We start from the raw sequence: 25115 nt of genomic DNA on the forward strand, positions 1-25115 counted from the left end.
CTGCCCAAAATGTGGTGCAGCATGGTGAAACTGTGTGGAATTGTATAGGGAACATATGTGAAGCCACAAACACATTTTCTCCTTTTGCTGACATCAGAGGAAAGGTGTGGGGTGTCTGAATGTCAAGTAGCCAGAAATGTCTGGAGGGTCCTGACAGGTGACTGTGCAAAATGTGGTTCAGATTGGTGAAACTGTGTGGAATTGTATAGGGAACATACGTGAAGCCACAGACCCACACATTTTCACTTTAGCTGAAATCTGGGGCAAGGGGTGGGGTGCCTATGTGTCATGCAGCCAGTAATGTCTGGAGGGTCCTAACAGGTAACTGTTAAAAATGTGGTGCAGATTGCTGAAACGGGGTGGAATTGTATAGGAAACATAGGTGAAGCCACAACTCCAGAGACTTTTGATGAAATCCAGGGAAAGGGATGAGGTGTCCAAATGCCATGTAGCCAGTAATGTCCGGAGGGTCCTAACAACTGACTGTGCAAAATGTGGTGCAGATTGATTTAACGGTGTGGAATTGTATAGGGAACATATGCAAAACCACAAACCCAGACATATTCACTTTTATATATATCGATAGTAAAGGACTGGTGTCATCCTGTCCACCAAGAGGAAACCTGGCACAATCCATATGGCGGAGATTTGATCAAACATCGGCCATTTTCCTTAGCAGACAGTCCTGATAACATGCATCAAACAATTGTGAGACAAATTTCAAATGTGTGTTTTGATACTACAATCAGGTGGATCAAGCTTTTTAGGTGCTTGGCCCTGTGGACAAACGTAAAGTTATTCCTAAAAATTGGGAGACGCTCAGGAAAGGGTGGTAGGTCTGTGTGGAAGGATTCCCTTTGCAACTGAAACCAGTCATTGGCCCTCATTACGAGTCCAGCGGCAGCCGTGCCGGTACAACCGGCAGGCTGCCGCCTGACTAGTGGGGATTTACCAGAGCCGGACTTGCCGCAATTACCGGGGCATTACAGCCCTGGTGGTCCGGTAATTCCGGCGCCGGCATTCCGTTACTCCCCATTCCTGTGGAATGAGGACTGCGGAAACACTGCCACCATTCGATAATGGTGCCAGTGTTTCCGTGTCCGTCTGTGGCCGGTGGTGTTACGCCTGCCAGGTCAGACCTGGTGGGTGTGACGGCACACGGTTACAGAACTTTTAGTTAGCCGGTCCGGAAAACAGTGCCGGTACGGTTTTACCGGCACCGTTAAATCCGGACCGGCTAACTTGTGATGAGGCCCAGTGTCTTACAGAATTTAAGATCAAGCAAAATGGTGGCATTTGTACCCCTCATTCTATGAGCCTTTCACTATTACTTTCAGATCTGGCCTGTCCACGTCTCTACATGCTTATGCCAAAAAATGACCACATTTGCTAGAGGCCAGGGCAACTTGGTAGGCCCATGAAACGTACTTGAGACTTATGACTAGGAGATTGCAGGGCCAGTGCAAGGGACTTGGCTTCACCATCCAAATTTTTCTCGAAGTCACTACACTGGTGGCTGTTTGAATAGACAACTGAGTGATCAGAATTGCATCTTCACAAATATCAGACTAAAAGTTGCTTAATGTGGTGTGTAGTGTTTTTAAGCATGAATTGTAAACCACAGCTTATCTCACTGTGGACTACTTGGGAAAATGCAGTGGCATAAATAATGTTGCACAATTACAGTATTCTTCAAAACAAATGTATCATGCATTATAATTTTAAAAGAAATTGATGGAATCCTGCTGTGCTTCGCAGGGTCATTATTTTAGCTGATGGCAAAGTGAGTTTAAGAAAAGCAAAGCCATGCATGCCAACATGCCCCATCACATTCTGTGAGATGCTAGGCAAGTCCTGGTTTTAATTTAAGGTTCTTGGACTTATAGTCGTGGATTTCTCCATTGTAAACACAGGGTTACAAGTCCTAGAAGTAAAAACCAGGATTGAACTAGCATCCGCCGAATGGAATGTTGCGTGTTAGCATGTATGCAAAACAGTCTTTGGTTTAGTTGATCTCCTGCATTTTGGATCATACACCCGAGAGGGGCTCCAGAAGGACAATTGCTTATCTTGAATGTTTCTTCTGACTTAAGCCCTAATCAATTCTATTGCAATGTTGCTACATTGGAAGTTCAAGTAGATCTTGTTACAAGCTCAACCCAGGCCCATTTTATATTGGAGTAATTGAAACCTCAAGAATACCATAACATGAACGGGAACTGGTAGTGGGTTGGATTTGCAGCGGCCAGAAAGCATGATGCACAGTGTTCCCAGTTACACACAGGGACTAGTGAAAAAAGGGAGACCTTTGAGCGGGATATAGGTGCTAATAAGTGTGGTCCCATGGGGGGTAGCAGTAGGCTCTGACCTCCTTGCAACATACATTCTAGCGACACCCCTGTGACACTGCCATCCTCGGACTGTATCTGGCTTTCATGCTAGTGATGTGCAATTCTCCTTTGCACAAAGATCAATAACATAGATGGGGGGAGAACTTTGGGGGAGAAACCCACAGTGTACGCACAGTTCCCATCTTTGTTTGGAATCTTGTCTTACAAAAGACAATCAATTATAAAGAATGTGTTCACAATGGAAAACCTGTTATATATGTCAGTGGCTTTCCTTGAATGCAAGGGAGTCATTTTACAGAGGTCCAAAATACAGAGCAGAAATCCTAAATGTCTTGGATGGAGTAAGCACAGATGGATATGTCCCGGGGAGAGGGAACAACAAGCTAGTTTCTTTTACTAGGGATGGGATATTCAGGGTTCCAAAGTTTTGCAGACAGCCTTAGCTTGCACCCTGGTCAATACCTGTCTGGGAGGGAGTCCACCTCGCTATGACATATTGCTGTCGTAAACTCTCCTCCACCTCTAATTAAGCTAGCAGGATGGCTCAGCAAGTTTAATGCTTGTTTCAGAGATAGGTTTTCAGCCCTCGTTGTTGATTCCAGTCAAGGATGACTCGTACCATCCTCCTTTCCATGTGCTCAATTGAGTATCATTAAATTTGGCAATATGGACATCTATAATTATATCGCTTCAAAATGGAAGCAATCCAACTTGAAGCACTATAAGAGAACATATTATTGAATTGTTTTACTCTGTGAGTCTGTTATGGTTATGTATTTTAGTTGTACACTTTGATGAATTTTATTCTTTTTTTAAACTTTTTTTTTTATTTACTTGTTTTTATTGAAAATCAATTTTTACAAGAGTCGACATTTTCATTTCTGATTTCAAGTAGCAGTAAGCAGAGAGAAAAATAAAACAAATCAAAATCCTAAGGAGCGGGAAGGTAAGTGCAAAGCATAGGAGAGTATAGTGCGCAGAGTTATTAATGTACGATCTCTCATATCACAAACCCTGAAGTTTTTCTCCTTTCATTTGTCAAATACAGGTTCAACTGTTCAGTTCAAAGGACGCCCCTCCCCCGCCCATTATTCAAACTTTTCATCTTAGTTTTCAATTAGTTCCTGTCGTCTCCAATTTAAAGTTCTTGGAAAATTTGGTAACAGCGATCACCCATGTAGTTCTATCACCACTCAACAGACGTGACCACTATTCATTTTCGTTGTAAGAGTGAAGGTGAAAGAGAATGTGTCCCTCAAGCGCTTAGCAATTTAAAAATAGATGTCTCAAATTTTCAATTGATTCTTTGGCTTTACAGAAACGGCAAGACTTTTCACTTTGTTTACTCCTTATGGCTTCCAACTCTTTAGTCTTTGATAGGTTCAGTCTTATTCTCATAAAGTTTTCTCTTAAACTTTTATTCGGAAATGTTTTAATGTAATTTAGTGGTTGATTGATTTTGTTTATTATCAGAGGGATGTTCTTTGTTAATTTGTTTCTATTAGTCTGGTCTTGCGTTAGTATCCAATCGCGGGTAAGTAGCTTTTTTTTTATTTTTTCCGGATTTTTTTACAGATCGTCCTCTGTGCAACAGATTACCTCTAATCATTCTTGGATGTTCGTAACCCATTTCGACATGATCTTAGTGCTGTTTTCCTGAAGTTCTTTTTTGATTAGGCCAAATATGTGTTGGCTTGAGGGGTCGATTACCTTCCTATACAGCAAAATGTTATTGCGCGTCACTTTCAATGAAATTGATTGAAGGCTTAGTTCCCTCTGGATCATTGCTATTGGTGTTGATTGAGGGAGTGTCAAGACCCTTCGCCAAAACTTTCCTTCTAACTTATCCCATAAAGTTTCAGGGAGGTTTGGCATTGCTTCCACACCATATGTCAGGCTTGGTATAATCTTGGCCTTATAAAAGTTCAGGACCGGTATGAAGGACCTTAAGGATGAATTTTATTAGAATAAACGTACATATTGAAATGCATTGTTATGAGTTAGAAACCTGTTAGCAACATCAAGCCAGTTTAAAGGACAAACCCTGGGCTTGTCTGTGCAATAGCCCAGGGCCAGCGTCGGACTGGGAGAAGAAATAGGCCTGGTCACCCAAATAAAAGTGGCCCAACCCTCCCTTCACGACCCTTGACCTCTTATGACATCACCGGAAGTGATGTCATTTGACCCCACCCCAAAGTGATATCCTGGGAAGCGATGAAACACGACCTTTCACCCCTTGACAAAACAGGAAGTGGCATCAAATAGCATTGCGCCTAAGTACACTAAATTACTGTGAATCCAAGCAGACGTCCAAGGCCAAATGATAATATGTTATTGTATAGCACTTACGCTTAAGCTCTTTTTTTATAGAACAAATATGCATACAATATCATCCAACTTGTGTTGGTACTCATTTATCAACCTAAGAAGGATGAAAGGCTTTTTGAGAAAAAAAAAATCAGAAAAAAAAAATATTTTTTTTGTACATTTTTTTTTCTTCCAAACCGGCCCAGGCATGGCCAGAAACTGGCTCCCACTCCCCAGTGATGATTTCGGCCCGGCCACGGGCCGAAAGGCCGAGGGGCCAATCCAACCCTGCCCAGGGCCAGCACTCATGGAGTCCTGCAGGCACTGTAAGGGTGTTGAAGGAAGAGACCGACAGAAAGGTGGCATGGTTTTGGTTATAGACTTTTATTTCTTAGGTAGAAAGCCTCACTGTCCCTATTTCTGTGGGGGTTTCCCTGGCTTGAACTAAAACTGATGGAACTGTCAGATCGTCCGTCAAATCAATGTTCCACCGTCCTGTGTCCAACCCTATTCTAACCCTCACACTATAACTAAAGAATAAACTAACAAAAAGGTACTTCCTTCAGGAGAACTGTTCCCTTCTGCTGGTTCTTCAACAGTGTCCAACAATTGTTTTTTCTCAATAGGAAAAACCAGGGGGAATGACTCCCTTCCACTGGCTCTTGGGTTTCACCCAGTCTTTTATCCAATGCCCAGGAGAATGACTCCCTTCTCCTGGGTTGCACTTTTGTAGTTTCCAATAGGACCATGGGAATGACTCCCTTCCCCTGGCTTCTCTTTAGGGTCCCAGACACTTCTCTTGTGGTATCCCCACTGAGACGAGGAGGAAGGTTTCCTCTTAAGTTTGCTTTGTTGAACTACGCAGGGTCCTAGACTCTTATATGGTTTATAACAGTTTCACTGTGCTGAGGAGGTCTATCTCGAATGCACTCTGAAGTTTTGATGGGGGTCCCAGACCCTCCTTATCCCATCTCTGGGCCTGTGCTCAGAGTTCTCAGAATGTCTTAAAGGGTGCTAGACCCTTCTTAGCCCCTATGTAGGCCTTGCAACCCTCACAGTGCATTTTGGTGACCCTCCTTGACTCCCCTTGTTCCGGCAGTGGTTCTTCCTGGGGCTGAAGTCAGCTGTCTGTGCGCTCTCCACGGTTGCCCGCTTCCTGCGGTCGCTGGTTTGGCTCTTTGCATCATCGCCGGTGGTTTCTGCTCTGGTGCCTGACAGCGTCCTTCCCTGCTGCTGCTCTGGGGCTGGCTCAACATACTGCTGAGGCCTTCTTTGTTTTTTAAGCTCTGCCAATGTCCATTCCCTCGTGGAAGCCTAGAAGGCTGTTCCCGGTTCCATGGATCCATCTTCATGCCTCAGCACATCCTCCTTGTATCAGTACTTGAGAAAAAGAAAAAAGGTATTCCTCATGTTATTTATCATCATCTTCTTCCCAGTACTTTTTCAAAAGGATCTATCTTGGAGGTATTACTGTAGCATATAGTTTTATGCTCAATAAGTGGTTGTGTGGTGGTGTGACTAGTGTGGTGACTGTGTGAATAGACACTGGGGTTGTGACTATGGTGGTTGTCCTGGTCCCCAGGAGCGGAGTTCCTCCCCATGACGTCCTCCAGTATTATACTACCCATTGGGGGACTAAAGGGTGGCGGCCACACCTGACTAGCCTTATGGGAAGGGGCTCCACCCAGGGAGAAGTGACGGCACCTAGTGATTCATCACAGCACACGCTGGCACATGTATATCAACTATAACCTTGGCACTTGGCCACTTCCGTGTCATTAAAACCAATTTTTACTGCAGACATATATACACTCTGAGCACAAATTAGAAACACCATTAGATTTGTTGTGGAGAATTGAGGGCTGCAGGTGTATTTACATTTTTGCAACTGTGTAAAAAATTAACAAAAATACTTTATATACATTTCACTTTAGGTGGCCAGTCGGCCGATGTTTCATAGTCTCTTGGCTGCCACTGCTTATTCTGACCTTTACCCACCCCCTTTCTTATTGTTTTGATTAGGCTTCAACTCCCCAACCATTTTGTTTGCTTCAGTGACTCTGCATGGCTGTGCAGGTGATCCGAGGCCTGAGCTGTAAAGACTATTCTTCCACTTTGTCCTGGAGAGGTCTAATTTCTTGTCTATAATGAACCCCTGCCGTGAGGCGTGCCCCATCACATTATTCCTATGTACTTATTCTTTGATCTGCCTGGTCACTTCTGTGACCGCTGAACCCTTGTCAGAAGAAAAGGACTTTAAATTCACAATGTATTAGATTGTTGCAATGCTGTATTTAATACTGAACCTATAGACCCGGGAATGGTGAGAGCGTACATTTCCTGCTGGGTGCCGCAAGAATGGGGAAGCTACGTCCCACAATACTCCATATTTAAGTGATCTAGACCCCCCTTTGACGGTCCAAACTTGCCAACCAATCAACCGCCCTCACTCTTCTCTGCAAGCCGTTTCCAGTGTTATCTTTTGGCTTTGTAATCACCCTCATTAACTGGCTTTTCAAAGTCCATTGCTCTTAAATCCGTTCCCATACAGGAAGCAGTCACCATGTTTAGACCTTGGCCCTCAGCCCATGTTAATCTTTTGGCTGCCTTGGGGACCATCACCAATTCAGAATGCCTCCAGGAGAGTCGTGTTGCTTTCTGGCTTGAGGCTGTTTTTCCTGTCTATTATTGGTTACGCCGTGCTGTCACCTCCCTATCCCCTACAATGCCAATGACTTATCTCCCCTTCCACCTCCCCGGTAGCCCAGCAAACACTCCAGAGCAGGTCCCACTACAGCCTGCAAATAGTTGAGTGCTTAACGCTTTGTTATGGAAAAGCATTTAAATAAGAATGTGTTTGGAAGTTATGGATCAATTCAGTAACCACTTTTTTCGAACAGACCTCCCGTTTGAATATTTAGGTGATGAGAACGGCAAAGGGGGCATTTTAATTCCAAAGGCATACACAAAGCAACAGTTAGCTACCCAAATATATGCCTTCTTTGAATACAATAACAAATTCACACACAAACGTTTCAAACTATCTCCCGTACATGTAAACATATTTATTTTTTGTCCAATGTCACCTCACATTACATATGAATTATGCCTTGGTCAAACAATGAAAAACAACAAGGTTAGTTTTTCACACATTGGCCCTCATTACAAGTCAGGCGTTAAGGGTTTAACGGCGCCGTCGGCGCCGTTAACCCTTAACGCCTGATTCACACTTTAACGCCTGCTTTTGGACGGCGTTAAAGTCCAAGGCGCTAAGCGACCTTGGTGCTAATTACGGCACCGTAATTTACTGTGCCGTAATTAGCGCCTTCCCCATTCCCATTGAGCCCTATGCGGCAAAAATGGGAATGGGGAAGGGCAAATGGTGAATGGGGAATTACCGCCCCACTCACCTTGGAATGGGGCGGTAATTCCGCCATCCACCATGGCGGAATTCGGCATGAACCATGGTGCTAATAGCACCATGGTCCACCGCCTGACTTGTAATGAGGGCCATTATCTTTTATTGGGAGTCTTTAAGATTTGAAAGTACATGTACTGTTTTTACTTAAAATATATCTCTAAGGATTTATATATTTCACAGCGTGGTTTATTATGACTTGTAAAAATAGAAGTATCACTGAAAGCAAACATGGGGATAGAGGGGAGAAGAGAGATGGCAAGGGGGTCATGATGATTTGCCTGGTCCAGGGATCTGGGAAAAGAGGTTGCTGGCCTAGAGCCTGGAAAGGTTGATTTCCTTGAGGGCGGGATCAGTGGTTAGGTCCTAAAAAGAAAAGTGGGGGGACTCATTAACATACGTAGTGGGATGTGACATCACCAGAAATTAGCATATCAAGGTGAAATATGAACATTTCATTCAATTTGAAAACCCATACAAATTCCACAGGGCGACTGGCATTTACCTTTCATAAAATCAACACACACACAAAAACCAAGAGAGGAGATTTTCTTCTAAGAGTTTTGAAAACGTTAAAAGGTGTGCATGTTTTAAACTGCAAGCTTATCTGGTGCAGTGGTGAAGTGCTTGGACTGCGAACCTGGCGACTGTTGTCCAAATCCAAAGGATGGCACTTCAAATGGACAGTCACTGTTTCTCATTTTACACAGAGCCTCTAAAATACCCAGGGGGATGGCGTCTGCCTTCTGAAAAAGGTGGTGGACACGTATACTATTGTGTACCCTCGACTTGAGTCCTGGGTGGGATGCCTGACCTTTTTTGATTTTCAGTAATAAAATGATGCAGGTAATTTTGTTTGTGAAAGGAAGGCCTGCTAATTTAACCCCATTTTCATAGTGCTGTGTACCAAAATCATGGTGCTCTCATGCACCTTTGCTGTGACTATCTACTGACCTCTCCACCTATTGCACTGCAGTGGCAACAAGGCAGGGTCAAAGGTCACATGTGAGATGCCGACAGCTGATGGACACAATGTTCTAACAGGCAGAGGTGTCATTTTAACTGTCTGTACCTTTCATCTAAATTATAAATATTGTGTAACCTAGCTATCCTGGTGACATGTAAATCTATAAATATAAATCATGCCCAGTTGCGGCATGGTGGCTCCTAGGATCACAATTCTATACAGTCACAGCAATTTCATATCACACTAGTGTCCGCTCTGTTAGCAGGGGCCAGGTAGGATTGGACTGGTGTGGATTTGTGTCTGGCTAGACTGCCTCCACAGCTATCATATGGGACAATGGCCAAGATGCTGCCTTTTAATCCTCCTTCTGGAAGAGCAACACCTTCCTCTAAGGTCACATAAACCCTCACCAGTAGATCTCCTGGGTGTTGGAACTTTAAAGGCAGCGCGGACCTAAAGCCAGACTCTAACCAGTGTGCTGACCACTGGAGCCCATTCGAAGTGAGCAGACTTTGGAAGGGGACGTAGTTAGAATAGCCTGAAGGGGAGGTGGGCTGAGAGAGGGGTTCCACCACCTTGGTTTCTGTTAGGGCTACCTACCACTTGCTGCCCCCATATTGCCTGCAGGCAAACCACTCTGGGTGTGATGTCAGAAGGCAAAGTGCACTTGTTACAACAGCCTGGATTGGACTCCTTGCAGCAGGCTTGCTTTGGGCCAATCCTGTGGGGTTTAATGACAGCCCCAGGATGACAAAAGGAAAGTCCGGGTTAGGCTTTACTGTGAAATACATTGGTCTAATGGGAAAAGACACACTGTAATATACATGCCAGCCCAAACCTTAACACAGCGAAAGGGCCTGGTGAGTGAAAATGTGTGTCTTGCTGAAATGACACAATGAACAATGTATCATGGAACATATGTGTCTTGCTGAAAATTACACCATTCTTTTCAACACAGAAACAGACATCATTTTAAATAAAAATGCCCATTGTGAACAAACAAAATTAACAGCAGCCTTTCACTCTGTTTACCACCTTAAAAAATATAGTAAGCCACAGGGAAACAAATTCAATCATTGAAAATGTTATAGATTACAGGGACAACATGGAAAATGCCAGCATGGTCTCATGATGCCAAAGGGCAAAGGTGAATCATCTGCTGCAGGATAAGAATCTCTGCAGCCCATCAGGTTCCAAAGAACAAAGTACTAATGTTTTCACCCCAGCCTTAAATCAGCATTCAGCCAGAGACTGGAGAGGCTCTGAACCATGTATTTTAAGGAAAATGAGACCAAGAACCAAAAACGAAACTGTTACTTATATATATCAGGATATGATCATTGACTTTAATTGAAAATGTCCTTTTATTCAATAACTTTGAGATCATAATACTTAGACTTGTGACAGATCTCATTTGAAAGCTGTTGTCAAGGCGATGGTGTCTGAATTTGATTATAACCCAGTGGCAACCTCAAATGTGTTGCTAGCGGCCCCGAAAATGTTAGAACTCTGAAAGTTGGGGAGCTACTGGCTAGTTATTTGATTATGAAGTTTCATATTCCCAACTATGTTCGTTTTTGAATAAAGGGAGAAAGACCATAGCGCCCCTGTACTATATTGTGCCGAAATAAAAGTAACTTCCACTGATGCGTCCTGGTTAGGGGAACATTCATATCTATATATTATGGCATTTATCAGCAAATTACAAATATTTGCTATGCAGGGACATTTTGAGTGGAAAAGCTGACAGCTAAAAAAATGTAAAAGATAGAAGGTGTGTACCTCTCCTCTTCATTTCAATCATGGAACCCCGCAGGCCTATAGGCAGACAGGGATGGTACATTGGGAGGGGGAGAGAGCTGCCGAAGTCCAATGGAAATTTGAGGCTAATAAATTAACACCTCCTGATCTTCATATTTACTGGGAGAGACTTAACAATAAAGAAACACTTGCTCTTTGCAGAGGTGGGACAGACAAAGAAATGGGAAACAGAAAGAACTGCCAAAGCCCATCTTTTAGGGAGAGCTTTTAATCATCTTCCAGGACTTGCCTATAATCCCCCTGGGTGAATCCAGAGACAGATGCCTGACCTTACTTGGGGAGGCCTACGTTGAGAGGCCTTAAACTTTGCATAGAAAAAAGACAAAGAGTAGAAGGAGAAAAAGGAAAACATGCCTAAAACCATCTTGTGTGGAGAGGCCCTAAACTTTGCCTGGGAGAGAGAATCTGGGGAAGCCAACAGCTGACTAGGCCCGGATGAGGAATGAAAGCTGGTGGCTATCTCTGACTGAAGTGACCAGACCCTGGGCTGATCCCTGAGGAGCCTGGCTGTCTTTCCCGAGCTCCCCAAAACAAAGGTCCCATGTAAGTAGAATTGATCCATTTGAAACCAAGTGTGTGTGTGTGGGATATGCCTGCCTTCTCTTCATAGTGGGTTTGGGGCACATTGTGTAGACCCCTAACATATGTGACTAAATGTTAATTAAATACATTTCCCAAATAGATTGATTCAGGGGGAAGCTTGTAAGAGTTTGAAACGTCCACCCTCTTTCCTAGCAGGACTTAAGTTATAGTCGCATAAAGTAATTGGGTGCCTTTATTTTTCCTGTCCACCCCAGATTGCTCTAATGAACAGGGCTATCCCAGCCACAAACCTTGCCTTTGAAACAGAAAGGTTCTGGTTGCAAACCGAAATTACCAACTGACACCCTTCTCAAACCTTGCCTTTAAAACAGAAAGGTACTGGTCACAAAATGAAATTCGCAACTGATATCACTTCCCAAAAACCTACCTTTCAATGAAGGTTGTTTTTGCCACAAAACAAAATTCCCCAATTGTCACCAGTCCTTAAACATTGTGTTTAAACAGAAGCGGTGCCCTTGGCCCTAAACAAAAATCTTAAACTGTCCCCACTCCCTAGACCTGACCTTTAAACAGCAGTGTGCTGCATATCATTGATGCATGGGTTTGGTGCTGGGGGGAGAGGCGCTTTGCAATGTGACACCCACCAAAAAACTAGTGTAATTCCCATTGAACAGTAGACACTCGATCCTGAGAGTGAGTGAGTGATCCTGATAGCAGAACGATTTTGCATTGCTTTTGGGTGAAAAGGAAACGGGGTGCTATTTGCCACATATATTTTTACAAATCTGTGTTTTGAAAATTGCAAGCATTTTCCAGGGTGCACAGAAACCCCAGGTATTAAGCACTGTACACGTCAACGTGTTACTTTTTATTTATTTTTATCAAACTGTGCTTTGTGTTCAATCTAAATGTTATCTAGTAATATTCACCTGTTCATTACAAAAAGGAAACCGTATGCTATGTTAACGCTTTGTTTGGTGCCCCAGAGATGGTGGGGTGTGTTACCAGTAAAGATCTATTGAACATAATTTATAAATAAATATATATTCTGCCTATAACCCCGCCTGGTTCTTGGCTCATTGTTGGTACAGGTGGAGGGGTCTCTGTGGCTCTATATGAGTCATAGATAGGGCGTGTTGAATCCCAACCAATGGTGTGTTGTGGGGTCTCTTACTTGGGAGGGCGGGGGGGGACTCCCTATGTTGAGCATGGTCTCCCAATATATGGTTACAATCCCCTGTAATTTTTGCCTTTATAAGGAAGGGGGCACCCACTCCTTCTTTGATTCATCTTCGGACTCCCATGACAAGGAGGAGGATTCACTGGACCTCCATTGGGAATAAAGTCTATTTCAAAGTCATCTGCTATAGCGATGAAGACAGAGGTAACCCCCAGGCACAGGCTAGCTCTGCTCCCTAATCGTATATATGGAACAGTGGGACTGATGCCGCTGTGGACCAAGGACTTCTGCTGCCTGTGCACTGAAACCAGAATAGTGCTAACTGGAGGCGAACCACATCCTGTAGGTGCCAGACAAAGTCCTGAAGTGGAAGTGCATACCTAATTGCTCACCTTGTCCCTGTACACCACACAATCAAGGAGCGACTCCTGGCTCTCCCCACATCTCTGAACGGCCTCACTGACGGTTTGGACACCTTCAATGCTGTCCAAGCTACTGCAAGGGAACCGCTTGAGTGATCCTTGACATCGGTGCTCGACCTGCTTCTGCACCTCTGAAGCTCCAGCACCTCTGAAACTCAACCATCTCTGCATCTGTGACCTGCCATATCTTCCAGTGTCCCTAACTTGACACCGTCATGCCCGGGTCACTAGCGCCTTCAATCTCCAAGCTGACGCCACTGCAGTGCCCCAACACCTTGTTCAGCCAGACTAGCCTGCTCGCTGCCGAAGGCACGTCTTCACTTCTCAGTCCCGAGGCCGAGTCTTCCAGCGCTGCCGACCCGACATGGACTGCCATTCCCAGCACCCACCACCTACAAGCTGACATCGCTACTGAACAGTTGGCACTTGTCACTGCCACTCCAAAGCTCAAACCTGGCACAGCACGGAGAGCGCCCAGACTCCTGCTTTGATGTAGAAAAGCCTGGCTCAATGCTGTTGAGCACCAGAGACAAGAATGAAGGTATTTGAAGAGGCCCTGTCCACCTTTAAAGGATCATAGTGACGTTTAATCCCCCCCTTTACCATTTTAAGACATACACTTGAACATTGACATTTCTGCAGGAGTCTTTTGACTGAACACCCCAGTTTATAAACCCAAAGTGCCCTTTTGCTTCAAGTTCTGCACTCAGTGACCTTTTTACAGGGGTGGGTTTTTGTTTTTAACCGATGTGTTAGCGTTGTTTATTTGGTTAATGTTCCTATATTCTTTATAGAGCGTGGATTGGATATTCTTTTATTTTAGAATCATTGCACTAATTCAGTTTGTGTTGCTACTGCAGTTGGCTTGCACCCCTCCTGAAGATACAGCCTGCCCTTCCAAAAGAGGCAAAGGAGGTATACCTTTTCAGACTCTTTCTGTTTCACCTTTATTGGTGGGATCACTGCTGGTTTAGTAGCCATGTGGGACTGAGTAGGCAGATTAGCCACTACTCAGCCTTGTATTCCAGCCGTGCTGTTGTCTTTTCGTCACACCAGTCAAACAGTTTCTGCAACATATGTTCCTGTTAAAGGTATTGGGCCTCATTCCGAGGTTGGTGGTAAAGGGTTAACGGCGTCGGTAATGGTGCCATAGCTGTCAACCCCTTACTGCCCTATTACGAGTCTGCTCGCGGGACCCGCAAAGGGTGCCTGGTAAAACCAGGTGCCATTAGCGGGTCCCACTAGCAGACCAGGGAGCTAATTGTTAGCGCCCTCCCCATTCCCATTGAGCCCTATAGGGGCTCAAATGGGAATGGGGATGTACCGGGTCCGGGTTCCTCGAATGAGGAATTACCGGGTCCTCCAAGGTTGGAATGGCCCGGTAATTCCTCATTTAAGGAACCCAGACCCGGTAACCGGTAAGTGGGTAACCATGCCGCAAATTGCGGCATGGTTACCTCCAAGGTCGTAATGACCCCCATATTGTCTTAAAAAGAAAAGTCGTCGGACCTTACATGCCCTAGGGCACTTTAAGAGAGGCCAGGTGGACAGGATCACTTCAAATACCTCTTGTTTTATTCCCCTTTCATCTTTGTTCCTGTATCCCTGCAGAGCATTAGTCATTTTGTCACACTCCCCTTTAAAAACATTGCTTGGAGATTAATTTCTTTTGACAGTAGAAATGATCCTTATCTATGGCTTCTGCAAGCATATTGCTAGTTTAGACAATATGGCGTAGTATACACGCGCACAAAATAAAGGCAATCATGAACTCTGCAAAAACAGATCACCTTTGGTTAGCAAAACACAATCACAATCTTTTTCTACTGCATTCCAAAAAAACAGATGGTGTTTTGAACCAACGTTGCATTTGGGCCTCTAGCACACACTATTTCTGCCAACCACAGCTGGGATGATGTGTTCAAGTGCTTGAGTTGCTAGCTGGTCTCAAATCCCGGCTTCACTACTTCACCAAAGTGTGTGCTCCAGGACAAATCATTTGATCTCACTATGCCTTGTTTGCCAAAATTAGAAACCTCTAAAAGTGATTAGCTCACACTGGCTGCTACCCCAAAAAAGAGACTCCCAGAATATTGCCCTATAAATATTATCGGTGACCGTTCATGTATGTAGCATAAAGTGTATTCGTCTCATGGATTACTTCTGGATACTTCTTTAAATGTAACTTCCCGTGATCCACTCAAGTATCACACATATTATGTAACGTCACAGAATGTCCTGTTATATCAGCACTTATACTAATTAGAGGGTCTGCACATCTGTAGCTGCCAAGGGACCCACAAATCCTGGGGTGACCCCGCCGCTGAAGCTCCTGCTTTTCCCTGTGACTGTCAGGTGATGGTGCTGGTCCAGTGGCAAAATGGGGGAGTTAGGGGGCAGGTTATGTGGAATTGTCTCCGATTATCTTTAGAGGGTGTGGTCTTTAGTCCCCACTGGTGACCATGGCTCCTGATGTGAGGGGGCACCTCTAACCAAATGTCCTGGACACCGTGTGGCACCATTGTCCGCTTTCTACTGCCAGTAGCGGTCCACCATCGGGGACAGTGGTCTCCTTTCCAAGTGGCGGTTGACTGTTGCATATCTCTCAACCATTTGTGTCGCCAAGGTGGGTGAAAACACACCATTTTGTTTTTGGCGGGTGAGAGCCCATTTAAAAGGCATGGGTGGGCACAAGGGGCATGGTAGGGGAGTCAGCTGATTACTAGGCGGGTGACACCCACCAAAAGCGTGTGAGTTGACAGCTACGCTGTTAAGAAGAGCCGGAATTCCCAAACCCACATGGGAACATTTGATGTGCATGCCACACAGAGAATGGTTATGCTGGGGAAAGGGACGCCCCTCTCCCCTCCGGTATCTTCATAATCTCTGGAGGATAGCTCAGGGGCAACGTGCTCACCTTGGCAGCAAGACGACACGGAGCACCACAGGTTCGCTCCCTGGGTCCGCGCTTAGAAACCGCTGGGTATGAAGCGTGTTATAAATAACCTATCATATCACGGTATCTGCTTCCCTGAGAGAAGTTGTCTGTCCAGCAGCCAATCAGAATATTGCATTCCATTATACATGGAGCTGGTCCATTGAGCTTGTGCTGCATACCATTACTCTCGAATGTATTCATCTCTTCACAGATTGCATTTAAAGCACCTTGGTTAAACGTTAACCCTAACTTACTATTAAAATATTGACTAGTGAAGTGTATGTACCACGAAATGGAACATGCATCTGTGTGTTACAGAGATGCAGTATAGACGCTGCAGTTAGGGTGTCGGCAATTGTACCCGATAAACTGCAGACGTCTGTGCCTGCCAAAAGACTTAGATGAAGTCTGCTTCTGTAGAAGGCAGTGGGGCTGACGGGGGAGTTGACAATATGATACCGGCCAAGCGAGTCCCTCTTCCACTACTAATGCAAAGTTCAAAGCGTATTTTTAGGCTATGCTTAGCTTGAAATAAACCGGGATGATGTAGAGTGCGCCTATAAACATGGAATAGAGCGGAGACCGGAAACGGGGGTCGCCGGGTAATGAGTTCCAGCCTGCCCTCCACAGAAAGAAGGGGCAGGCAGGCATGGCTCGGAAATAGTTTCTTCATGTGAGACTCGCAGGCTCTCGGTGCACATGGACCGCGCAGGAGCTGCGGCTGAGTTACTAGAGGTTTAGATTCTTATCGAAGCCTTCTCTTTCAAGAGACCAGACCAGCTGGCAGGACGTTTCCTTGAAACTTTTAGACTGATGTTCGAGCTTGTGGAGGTCTCCAGTGTAACACAGATGCCTGCTCGGGGAGCTGAGGGGGTAGGCGGCAGTTCATTCAGTTGTATCCCGAAATCGGAGGCAGTCGACTGCGGGCAGTCTCAGGAGGCGAGCGGGGAAGAATGAAGGAAACGTGAACCGTCGTCGCACGTTCCAAAAAGAAGCGGAAAAACGGACGTTTTAATTCTCCAGAGCAGAGACGCATCGTCAGCAAAACAAAATGTTTCCAGGGCAGGGGCGCGAATAGTTGAAATGGGCCCAAAGCATGGATGAGGCGATTGATATTTACAAGCATTTCGCGTGGCTTAAGAGGGTAAGTCATTCGCGCCGCCGCCGCTGCTGCTGCTGTGGCCTTTCCGCGCTGGAAGCCTTTCACGGTCCTGGTTCACAGAGTTAAACTGGGTAGCATTTTTAGTTATGGAGAGACGCATATTCTCGTTGTAACGCGAATGCAAGTTGCTTGCCTTCTAGGAACTAAACCGGTGCTGTGTCTTCAATGGATCTGCTACTTATAAGGCATGGCATGTCGAGTGGTGCAGGAGAAACGTGACATGGCGCTGCACATTCCAGCCTGCACAGTGATGCCGGTGCATAGGTGTGAACAAACTGAACACAATTTTATTTTCGCATACAGCCTGTTTTTTTAAAGTTTTGTAGTCGACTGGAAATGTATATAAAAAAAAAATTGCAACACCTTGGTTTTATTGTCAAGCCCAATCGCTGACACTCCAAATAAGATGTGCGTTCTTGCCAAATTAAGATTGCAGAGTGCACGTGTGCTGCATACACACGAACGCAGTCTGGTTGATGTTTTAATTTCTTCTGGTAGCTTTGGCGTATACTACCTATGATACAATCTCGTCCACGCTTGAAGATACCATGCTTAAAATTAAGCGTTGTATAGCCAAGCAGCCCTTTTAAAAAGCATCGCAACTTAACCTTTCCATCCCAATGTCCAGGGGGGCGGGGCAGGGCAGGGATAGCGGACCGAACACATTGTTGGCTAATGACGTTTATGAAATTATCACAGCACTTGTACTTCTTTGTTGAAACCTCTATTGTATATTCAGAGTCCTTCCAACGTCATTTAGCATGTTACTCCCTCCAAACCCCCCCCCCCGGCGTTCGTGGTGACGCATGTGTAAGCACATGCAGGTGTCCCTCTGTTATCGTTCATTGAAAACTGACCTTTTGGTGGGAGGATTGCATTTTGCTATAGCACTTTATACGAGGCGCGCATTGTGAAAGCAGCAGTCTGTGAGCAATATGCACAATTCTTCTGCATTGTAACACACAAGCACGACTCAATTCATTAAAAAATAAGTGGGTGGACTGTGACTTACGCAATGGCGGTCGACGCCACAGGAGCTGGACGCATCCTTACGTGAAATATGCAAATTCTTTCAGTTTCTCTTTCCCAGCTTAAAAAAGTGCACAGGACAAATAAGTATTTGATAAGGGAATTCCTTGGGACGGAGTCTACTCCCTCAAAAAAGGGGGCGGACACCGTCCCCCTGCGTGGTTTGTTTTTTTGTTTGTTTGTTTTATTCATTTATAATGCGCACCAAACCCAAAGGTAGCTGGGTGCAGCAGTACAGAATATGCAAGGCTTAGGTGCAATTAAAGGATACATGGATAGCAGAATACACACATTCGAGATATACACAGTCAAGAACACGTTACATGTAGGCAGAATATATACAGATTACAAGGAAGACAGCATGTTCAGCCACTGGTAGGATAAAGCACCCCTGACCAGCGGGGACATTTCAGCAGGTTGATGTAGTTAGATCTGAATTTCAGAAAGGGCTGCACCTTCTTTAAAGGGTGGGGCAATGAGTTCCAGAGTTGGGCTGCTCGTACCTGCAAGCTACCTCCCCCCCAGCCCTGGTTAGCCTGAATCTTGGTATGATAAGGCTGTTGGCATTGGAGGTTCTTGCTGGTCGAGTAGAGTTTCTCTTTTGGAATTTGTGAGATAGCTTGGTGCGGCATTGTTCAGAGCTTTGCGAAGAAGGGATGCCACTTTTAGGTGGATTTTGTTTTGGGTGGACAGCCAGTTATTATAGCGCCTGATCCTGGAAATGTGCGATCTTTTGGACACACCAAGAGCTGCTCGCAAGGCGTTATTTTGTAAGATTTGGATTCTTTGGATGATAGATTTATTAACACCAATGTAGAGGGCCTTACAGTAATCGAGCCTGGATAGAATCAAGGCTCTAGCTAGGATAATGCAGTTGTTATCTGAGAGAAAGTGTTTGCCGGCTCTGATGAGCTTACAGGTGTAAGCTGTGGAAGATGCCATAGATTTCCCCTGTTTGTCGAAAGAGAGGGTGGAATCCAAATAAAATCCAAGTGTCTTGACTTCCTTGGACACCCAGATGATATTACCATCAATCTCGAATGAGGTGTAGTCTTGGCTCCGTTTTTTGAGGTTAGCGCGAGTTCCTAGGATGATGAGCTCTGTTTTGTCATCATTCAGGCATCGACTGTGGGTTGCCATCCATGCCTGAATGATGATATACACCCTATTCACCAAGGCCAAATCCTTGTTGTAATCCCCAGAAAGTGGGAGGAGAATCTGGGTATCATCTGCATAGTTCGTGTAGGTGATACCAAGAAGGTCCAGATCATCAAAAAGGGGCTTGGTAAATATATTGTATAGAGTAGGGGAGACGCAGGAACCCTGAGGAACTCCGCACAGGATGGGGAGCAGGTCGGCTGCTGCTGCTGGGGAGAACACCCTCATGGTCCTGTCACTGAGGAAAGACTCAATCCAGGTTATGGCCTCTTTAGAAAAGTGTGCCGCTGAATCTAGGTGCCGCAGAGGACCCCGTGGTCCACAAGGTCAAAGGCAGCCGAGAGATCCAGCAACAGGAGGATAGCCATTTTTCCATTGTCTCGTAGCTCATCTATTTGTGCTTTCAAGTCAATAAGGGCGGTCTAAGTGCCGTGTTGGAGTCGGAATCCTGATTGGCGTACTCCTAGGAGCTTATGTTGTTCCAAACATTTTTGGATTTGGTTATAAGCCATTTTGTCCAAGATTTTAAGCAGAAAAGGTACTGTCGTGATTGGACGGTAGTTCGTGGGTATAAGTGGGTCTAGGACTTGCTTTTTGAGCAAGGTAGTACCCAGGATTGTTTTAGATTAGTCGGTACAGTGCCGGACGTGAATGAGGCATTGACAAGTTTCGAGATGAAAGGGGCGAGTTCCCTGGCAGCATCTTTTATGAGCTGGGCCGGGCATGGGTCGCCCTGGCAGTTTGATGGCTTAAGAGAGAGGATAACTTTCTCTACCTCAAGGATAAAGGTTTTGGAAAACATGAATCGTACAGCTGGGTCCAGTTCCTTAGGAGCAGGGTCTTTATTTCGGTTGTTGGTATGGGGTGGTTGAATGATAGAGGCTTTTTTTTGGCAATTTTCTGTTGGAGCATGGTTATTTTGTTTGATAGTGCTTGTTGAATATCAGAGCACCATGTTTTTTCTTTGGAACATGTGTCCGGAATGGGGATGGGTGACTCTAGTTCCTTGAGTATGGTGAACAGTTCCCTCATGCTCGAGTTAGCATTAGATATGCATTTGTTAAATGAGTTTTGCTTGGCTAGGTGGATTTCCTTTTTGTATAGGGAGGAGATTTCCATTAGTTTGTTTTCGTGGCCTTCTGAGCGGGTTAGTCTACATGCTGTTTCAGAGCTTCTCTTAAGTAGTCGAAGATCCTTTAGTTCGGGGTAAACCATTTGTTTAGGTGGGGTTTGGGTTTACTCGGTCTAGGTTTTAGAGGGGCGATGTTGTCCAGGGTGGATAGCATGATTTTGTTATACTCGTTGACAAGTGTTTCAGGGTCCAGGTGATCCGCTAGTCGATTAAGAGTAGGGAGGATCGCCGGAATCACTTTTTGCTTGGTCATGCTCTGTTTGTTTCTTGTTGGGCAAGGTGGGGCCATGGTAGGTGCTGGCGAGAGTGGTCTAGAGGTGGATAGATCAAAGGACAAAAATGGTCTGTCCAGAGTTGTGGGGTGATAGATTTGATGTTGGCGGTGCAATTGTAGTCTGCTAGCCAGTCGAGGATTCTCCCATTGTTGTCAGTAGGTTCAAGAGTTTTTTGCATTATGCCTAGATCAGTGAGAGTGTTGGCAATATTTGTGGCATTTTTGTCAAGAGGGTCATTGAAACCCAGGTTAAAGTCCCCTAGGACAAGTAGTTGTGAGTAAGTTTTAAGGTTATTGGAGAGTAGGTTCTAGATATCCTGCTCGAAGGACCCTAAAGTTCTAGGTGGTCTGTAAATGAGGTGGATAGTCAAGTGATTGGGGACTAGCTAGAGGAAGTTTGATGGTGAGCGTTTCACAGGATTCGGATACTATGGTGGGTGTAGATCTCATGCCTAGGCTGGACTTGGCTATGATAGCAATGCCGCCGCCGCGCATATTGGTTCTGTCCTGTCTCAATATGGTGTAACCTTCCGGGATTGCTAATGAGAGTAACGGTCCTGCTGCGTCGTGTAGCCAAGACTCTGTGACAGCAAGAAAGTCCAGGTTATAGATCGAAATCAGGTCACAAATATCCGTGGCGTCTGCAGTGAGGGATCTGGCATTTATTAGATCTCCTTTGAGGGGGAGGGCAGGAGGATGGGTAGATTTAGTTTTGGTATGGATAGTTGGAGGCCTTAGGCTATTAAGGTGAGTGGTATTTACCTTCTGGTAGCTGGATCGTTTGTTGGCAGGAGGACAGATTCTGGTCAGGGGATCATGAAGTCTCATGATTCTTGCTCGGAGTCTAGAGTTTCTAAAAAGTAGACTCCCTGGATTACTTTGAAGAACCGTTACGGGGCTAGGGGCCGGGTGGTCCATAGTGGTAGAGGTAGCTAAGGAAGTAGTGGTGGAGCTATATAGAACTCTGATGAGAACTGTGGGGGGGCGGAGCCAGCTATCTAGTGGATGATAATCAGAAGACATATGTAAGTTAGCAGGTTACGGGCTGTGCCAGTCATGCTGTGGAGTTATGTAAGGGGTGGCGAGTTCTAAGGTAGAGTACCCTTTAAATGAAGGCGTGTGAGTAGACGAGGCTAAGCTAAATTCAAAGTAAGCACAGTGGGCTACAAACATTGGGTTTAGGTAGGCTCGGTTCAGCACAAAGGGCTGCAACTTTAAGTTAAGCATATGTACAGTGGGGTACAGGACTAAATTCAAAATGGGCACAATTCAACACGGGTGCAATGGACTGCAGGACTAAGATCAGGATAGGCACAGTTCAGCATAGGTGCAGTAGGGCACAGGCTAGATTTGAATTAGGCACAATACAACATGGGCACAATGGGGTGCAGGACTAAGATCAGGATAGGCAGTACAGGACTGAATTCAAAGTAGGCACAATTCAACATGGGCACAATGGGGGGCAGGACTAAGATCAGGATAGGCACAGTTCAACATAGGCGCAGTAGGGCGCAGGCTAGATTTGAATTAGGCACAATTCAACACGGGCGCAATGGACTTAGCTTGAGTTAGTTTTCTATCGAAGGGCACACTGGTTACAAGTACAATGAGGCAAGTTCGCAGAATAGGCTAATTTTACTTTGTTTGGGCAGGCTGAAATGCTCGTTGTTATAATTAGTACACATGACAAAATAAGTAGACTACTTACAATTTTAGCTGGATGATGTAAACTTAACAGTGATGCAGTAAATATAACAGTAATGTGGTCCCTCGACGTGTGCCCTGCATATAATGGATTTCATTTGACATCTTTCTGATGAGCAATTCAAGTGGTTTGTGGCTAAGTGTCTATCTAGCCTCGCAGTCAGCAGCCATAGTCCTGGCCAGGGCAGTGAGGCATTCACCCCCCCCCCCCCCCCCCGCCCCAATTACTTGAAAGGACGTCGTCCACCCCCGTGCTCTCTCGGCCTGTGCCCTGCATACAAGCGTTTTGATATGCTTTCGGGCATATTTGGTGTGTGAAAGGGGTGTGTATTTGGTGTGTGAAAGGGGTGTGTATTTGATGTGCGAAATGGGCCTGCGCTACAGCAGCTGCGGATTTGAGCAGGAAGTTATAGTTTGTAATTCTATCCCGCCAAAGGCCAGCTTTTACTTTCATGCGCATAAGCCAAGCTCTCAGTTGTCCCCTGTACCTGCGGTGCTATATTTAGAACACTGCTAAGCTGCGCTCTAATATCATTACAGTTGCTTTCACACTCTTGAATGTCAGCCTCTGCAATATAGCGTGTTGAGTGAAAGAAACAGACATGATCTTTTATTTTACATCTCTGTGAATGACTTGTGCTCAAACTACCTTTCTGTTTAAGAATGTACGTTACTATGGCTTGCTTCATTCGGCAGGATAACTGCATAGTGGTAGGTGGCACGACTAAGCTGGTATGAATTGGGTGGACGTTATTTAAGCATGTTTCGCTCGCTTGACAGGGGTTTTGCCAGGATTAAGTATAAATAAAGTAGTTTACTTAAGCAATACATCCTGAGCTGGGGGGCATTACCAGTCAGGTAATGTGCCCCCGGGTGTAAGTTAGAAGCCCGAGCGAAGCTATTAGTATCCTTGCAATTTGTACCGGGAAACAAAGTAATTTTCTTTTCAAGTTAGCCATTGCCGGGAAGGACTTTAGGATAAGCTGAATGCTCACAACAGCTTCAGGGCTTGTTGTCTTTTATTTGGCAATTGGTGTTCCTGGGACGTCCACGTCTGACTTCTCTCAGTGCCACCATGATACTGGGCATCCTTGATTTTGATGTTGGAACCATGTGCTCATTTGCTGAGCGGGAGATGGTCCTGATGCTGACCTATGTTGGCATTGAGGTCTATGGCAAGGGATATGGCTTTGATTCTCAAACACATTTGTGGATATCGGGACCTTGCAGATCAGTCTTTTCAGCCCAAAGTAAGGCTTTGCGGAAACAAGCTTAGTTTGGGTAAAAATGTTTCATAATGTGGTAGCATGCAACCAGGACCCTTGGAGGAGGGAAGTTTCTAGATGGTGGTCAGGAGGTCCCTGGATCCATTGATAGACACTTGACTGGAGAGGTCATTTGAATGTCAGAGCTGCAGATGGGCCTCACAGCACTGCTATATGTTGCTGGGGAACTCAGTAGGCCTTCTATTGTGCAGAAGGTGTAGCTCCAGTGGTGGTGGTACTTGACAAGGTGCAGGGTGCACACTAATACAGGAGAGCAGGTGGCCAGATACTCTGGAGGGCAAGCACAAAATGTGGATGTGGTGCTCGGTGAACATTCTTGTCAGTTCTTGTCAACTGCAGGTCTCTGGCACTGGCAGTTATTAATCATCTTCATCTCTGTTCTTTCCCTGATCTTCAGCCAGCAGGGTCACATCCTTAACCTCAGCTGTGGGGGCTCGGAAGACCACAGTTGAGGCTTTAATCTGGAGATGTCATACCAAAGCTGACGGTGCTAAATTTATAAGAAAATAAGTGCCAGGGCCCAAATATTTCTAGCACACTTGTGACACTGTGGGCAGACATTTCCCCACCATTGCTGCCACCACCCACACCATCGACACATTTGGGGTTAAACTACAGCTCTCACCCGCTTATTGGGGTTGATGGGTGCTCTGGCTATCATGACTTCATAGTCAATCCGAGTCTGAGACAATTAGTGCCGGGGCTCAGAAATAAGTGCCAGGGCTGAGCCCTAGCAAACACCCCCACACATTATTGTTCACTTACCAGTCTACAGTGCTTAATCATGGTTTCACTCTTGTAGTAGAGAGTCTGGTTCCCCACACTACTGGGGCAGAACTTCACCAAAAGAAGGGTTTTGGTGACACTATTGCAGAATTGATCATTCAGTCTTTAGTTCAGGCATACAACTGCACACAACTCAAGCAAGCCTTCCATATAAATGAGAAATTCCGACTAGAGCAAGTAGTATAAACTACAATTTGAGATGTTCATTCATTCAACATTTTGGCAGACTACTGATCAGGTGTTTTCAACAATTTTACATGTTGCTGGCTTTTTCCTATGCAATCTTAAGGGTGCATATTCAGTCAAGGCTCTGCACTGCCAGTTGCAAATGGCTCGTGAAATATCTCATGCTTGCCATGGTTATTGATGGCCATATCCATATCTCTCACACACACACCAGTCCATAGGCACTCTTCTGCCTAGATGTCCTTCCCCTGAAATAGAAGCTACCACCAAGACCTGTGGGCTTCTTAGCTAGGGTGGGTTAGTCTTCCAGGACGAAGCCGGGTCATGGAACAGTGTTGACCCCAGGATCCAGGCAATTTGGGTTACCCATCAGAGGTTGCTGCCTCACCAAGCTCTGTGGATGATGGCTTGTCAAGAAAAAGGTCCTACCATATGGGGAAATGCAAATAAA

General features: G+C 45.3%; 1 protein-coding gene across 12 annotated transcripts in view; it reads left to right on the forward strand.

Annotated features, from left to right (window-relative positions):
- Window positions 1-25115, forward strand: part of PPFIBP2 (PPFIA binding protein 2) — a 1806653-nt gene that overhangs the window by 854883 nt on the left and 926655 nt on the right. Inside the window, exon 1 of one of the 12 annotated variants that reach the window (XM_069623598.1) lies at window positions 16599-17091. The exons of the other annotated variants lie outside the window; for them this stretch is intronic. Coding sequence (XP_069479699.1) covers window positions 17044-17091 — 48 coding nt within the window. The 5' untranslated portion in view covers window positions 16599-17043. Of the gene's footprint in view, window positions 1-16598; window positions 17092-25115 lie in introns of those variants that run through there. 12 annotated transcript variants of the gene reach the window in all.

This window comes from Ambystoma mexicanum, chromosome 11, assembly GCF_040938575.1.
Source record: "Ambystoma mexicanum isolate Mex_15411 chromosome 11, UKY_AmexF1_1, whole genome shotgun sequence".
Lineage (NCBI taxonomy): Eukaryota > Metazoa > Chordata > Amphibia > Caudata > Ambystomatidae > Ambystoma > Ambystoma mexicanum.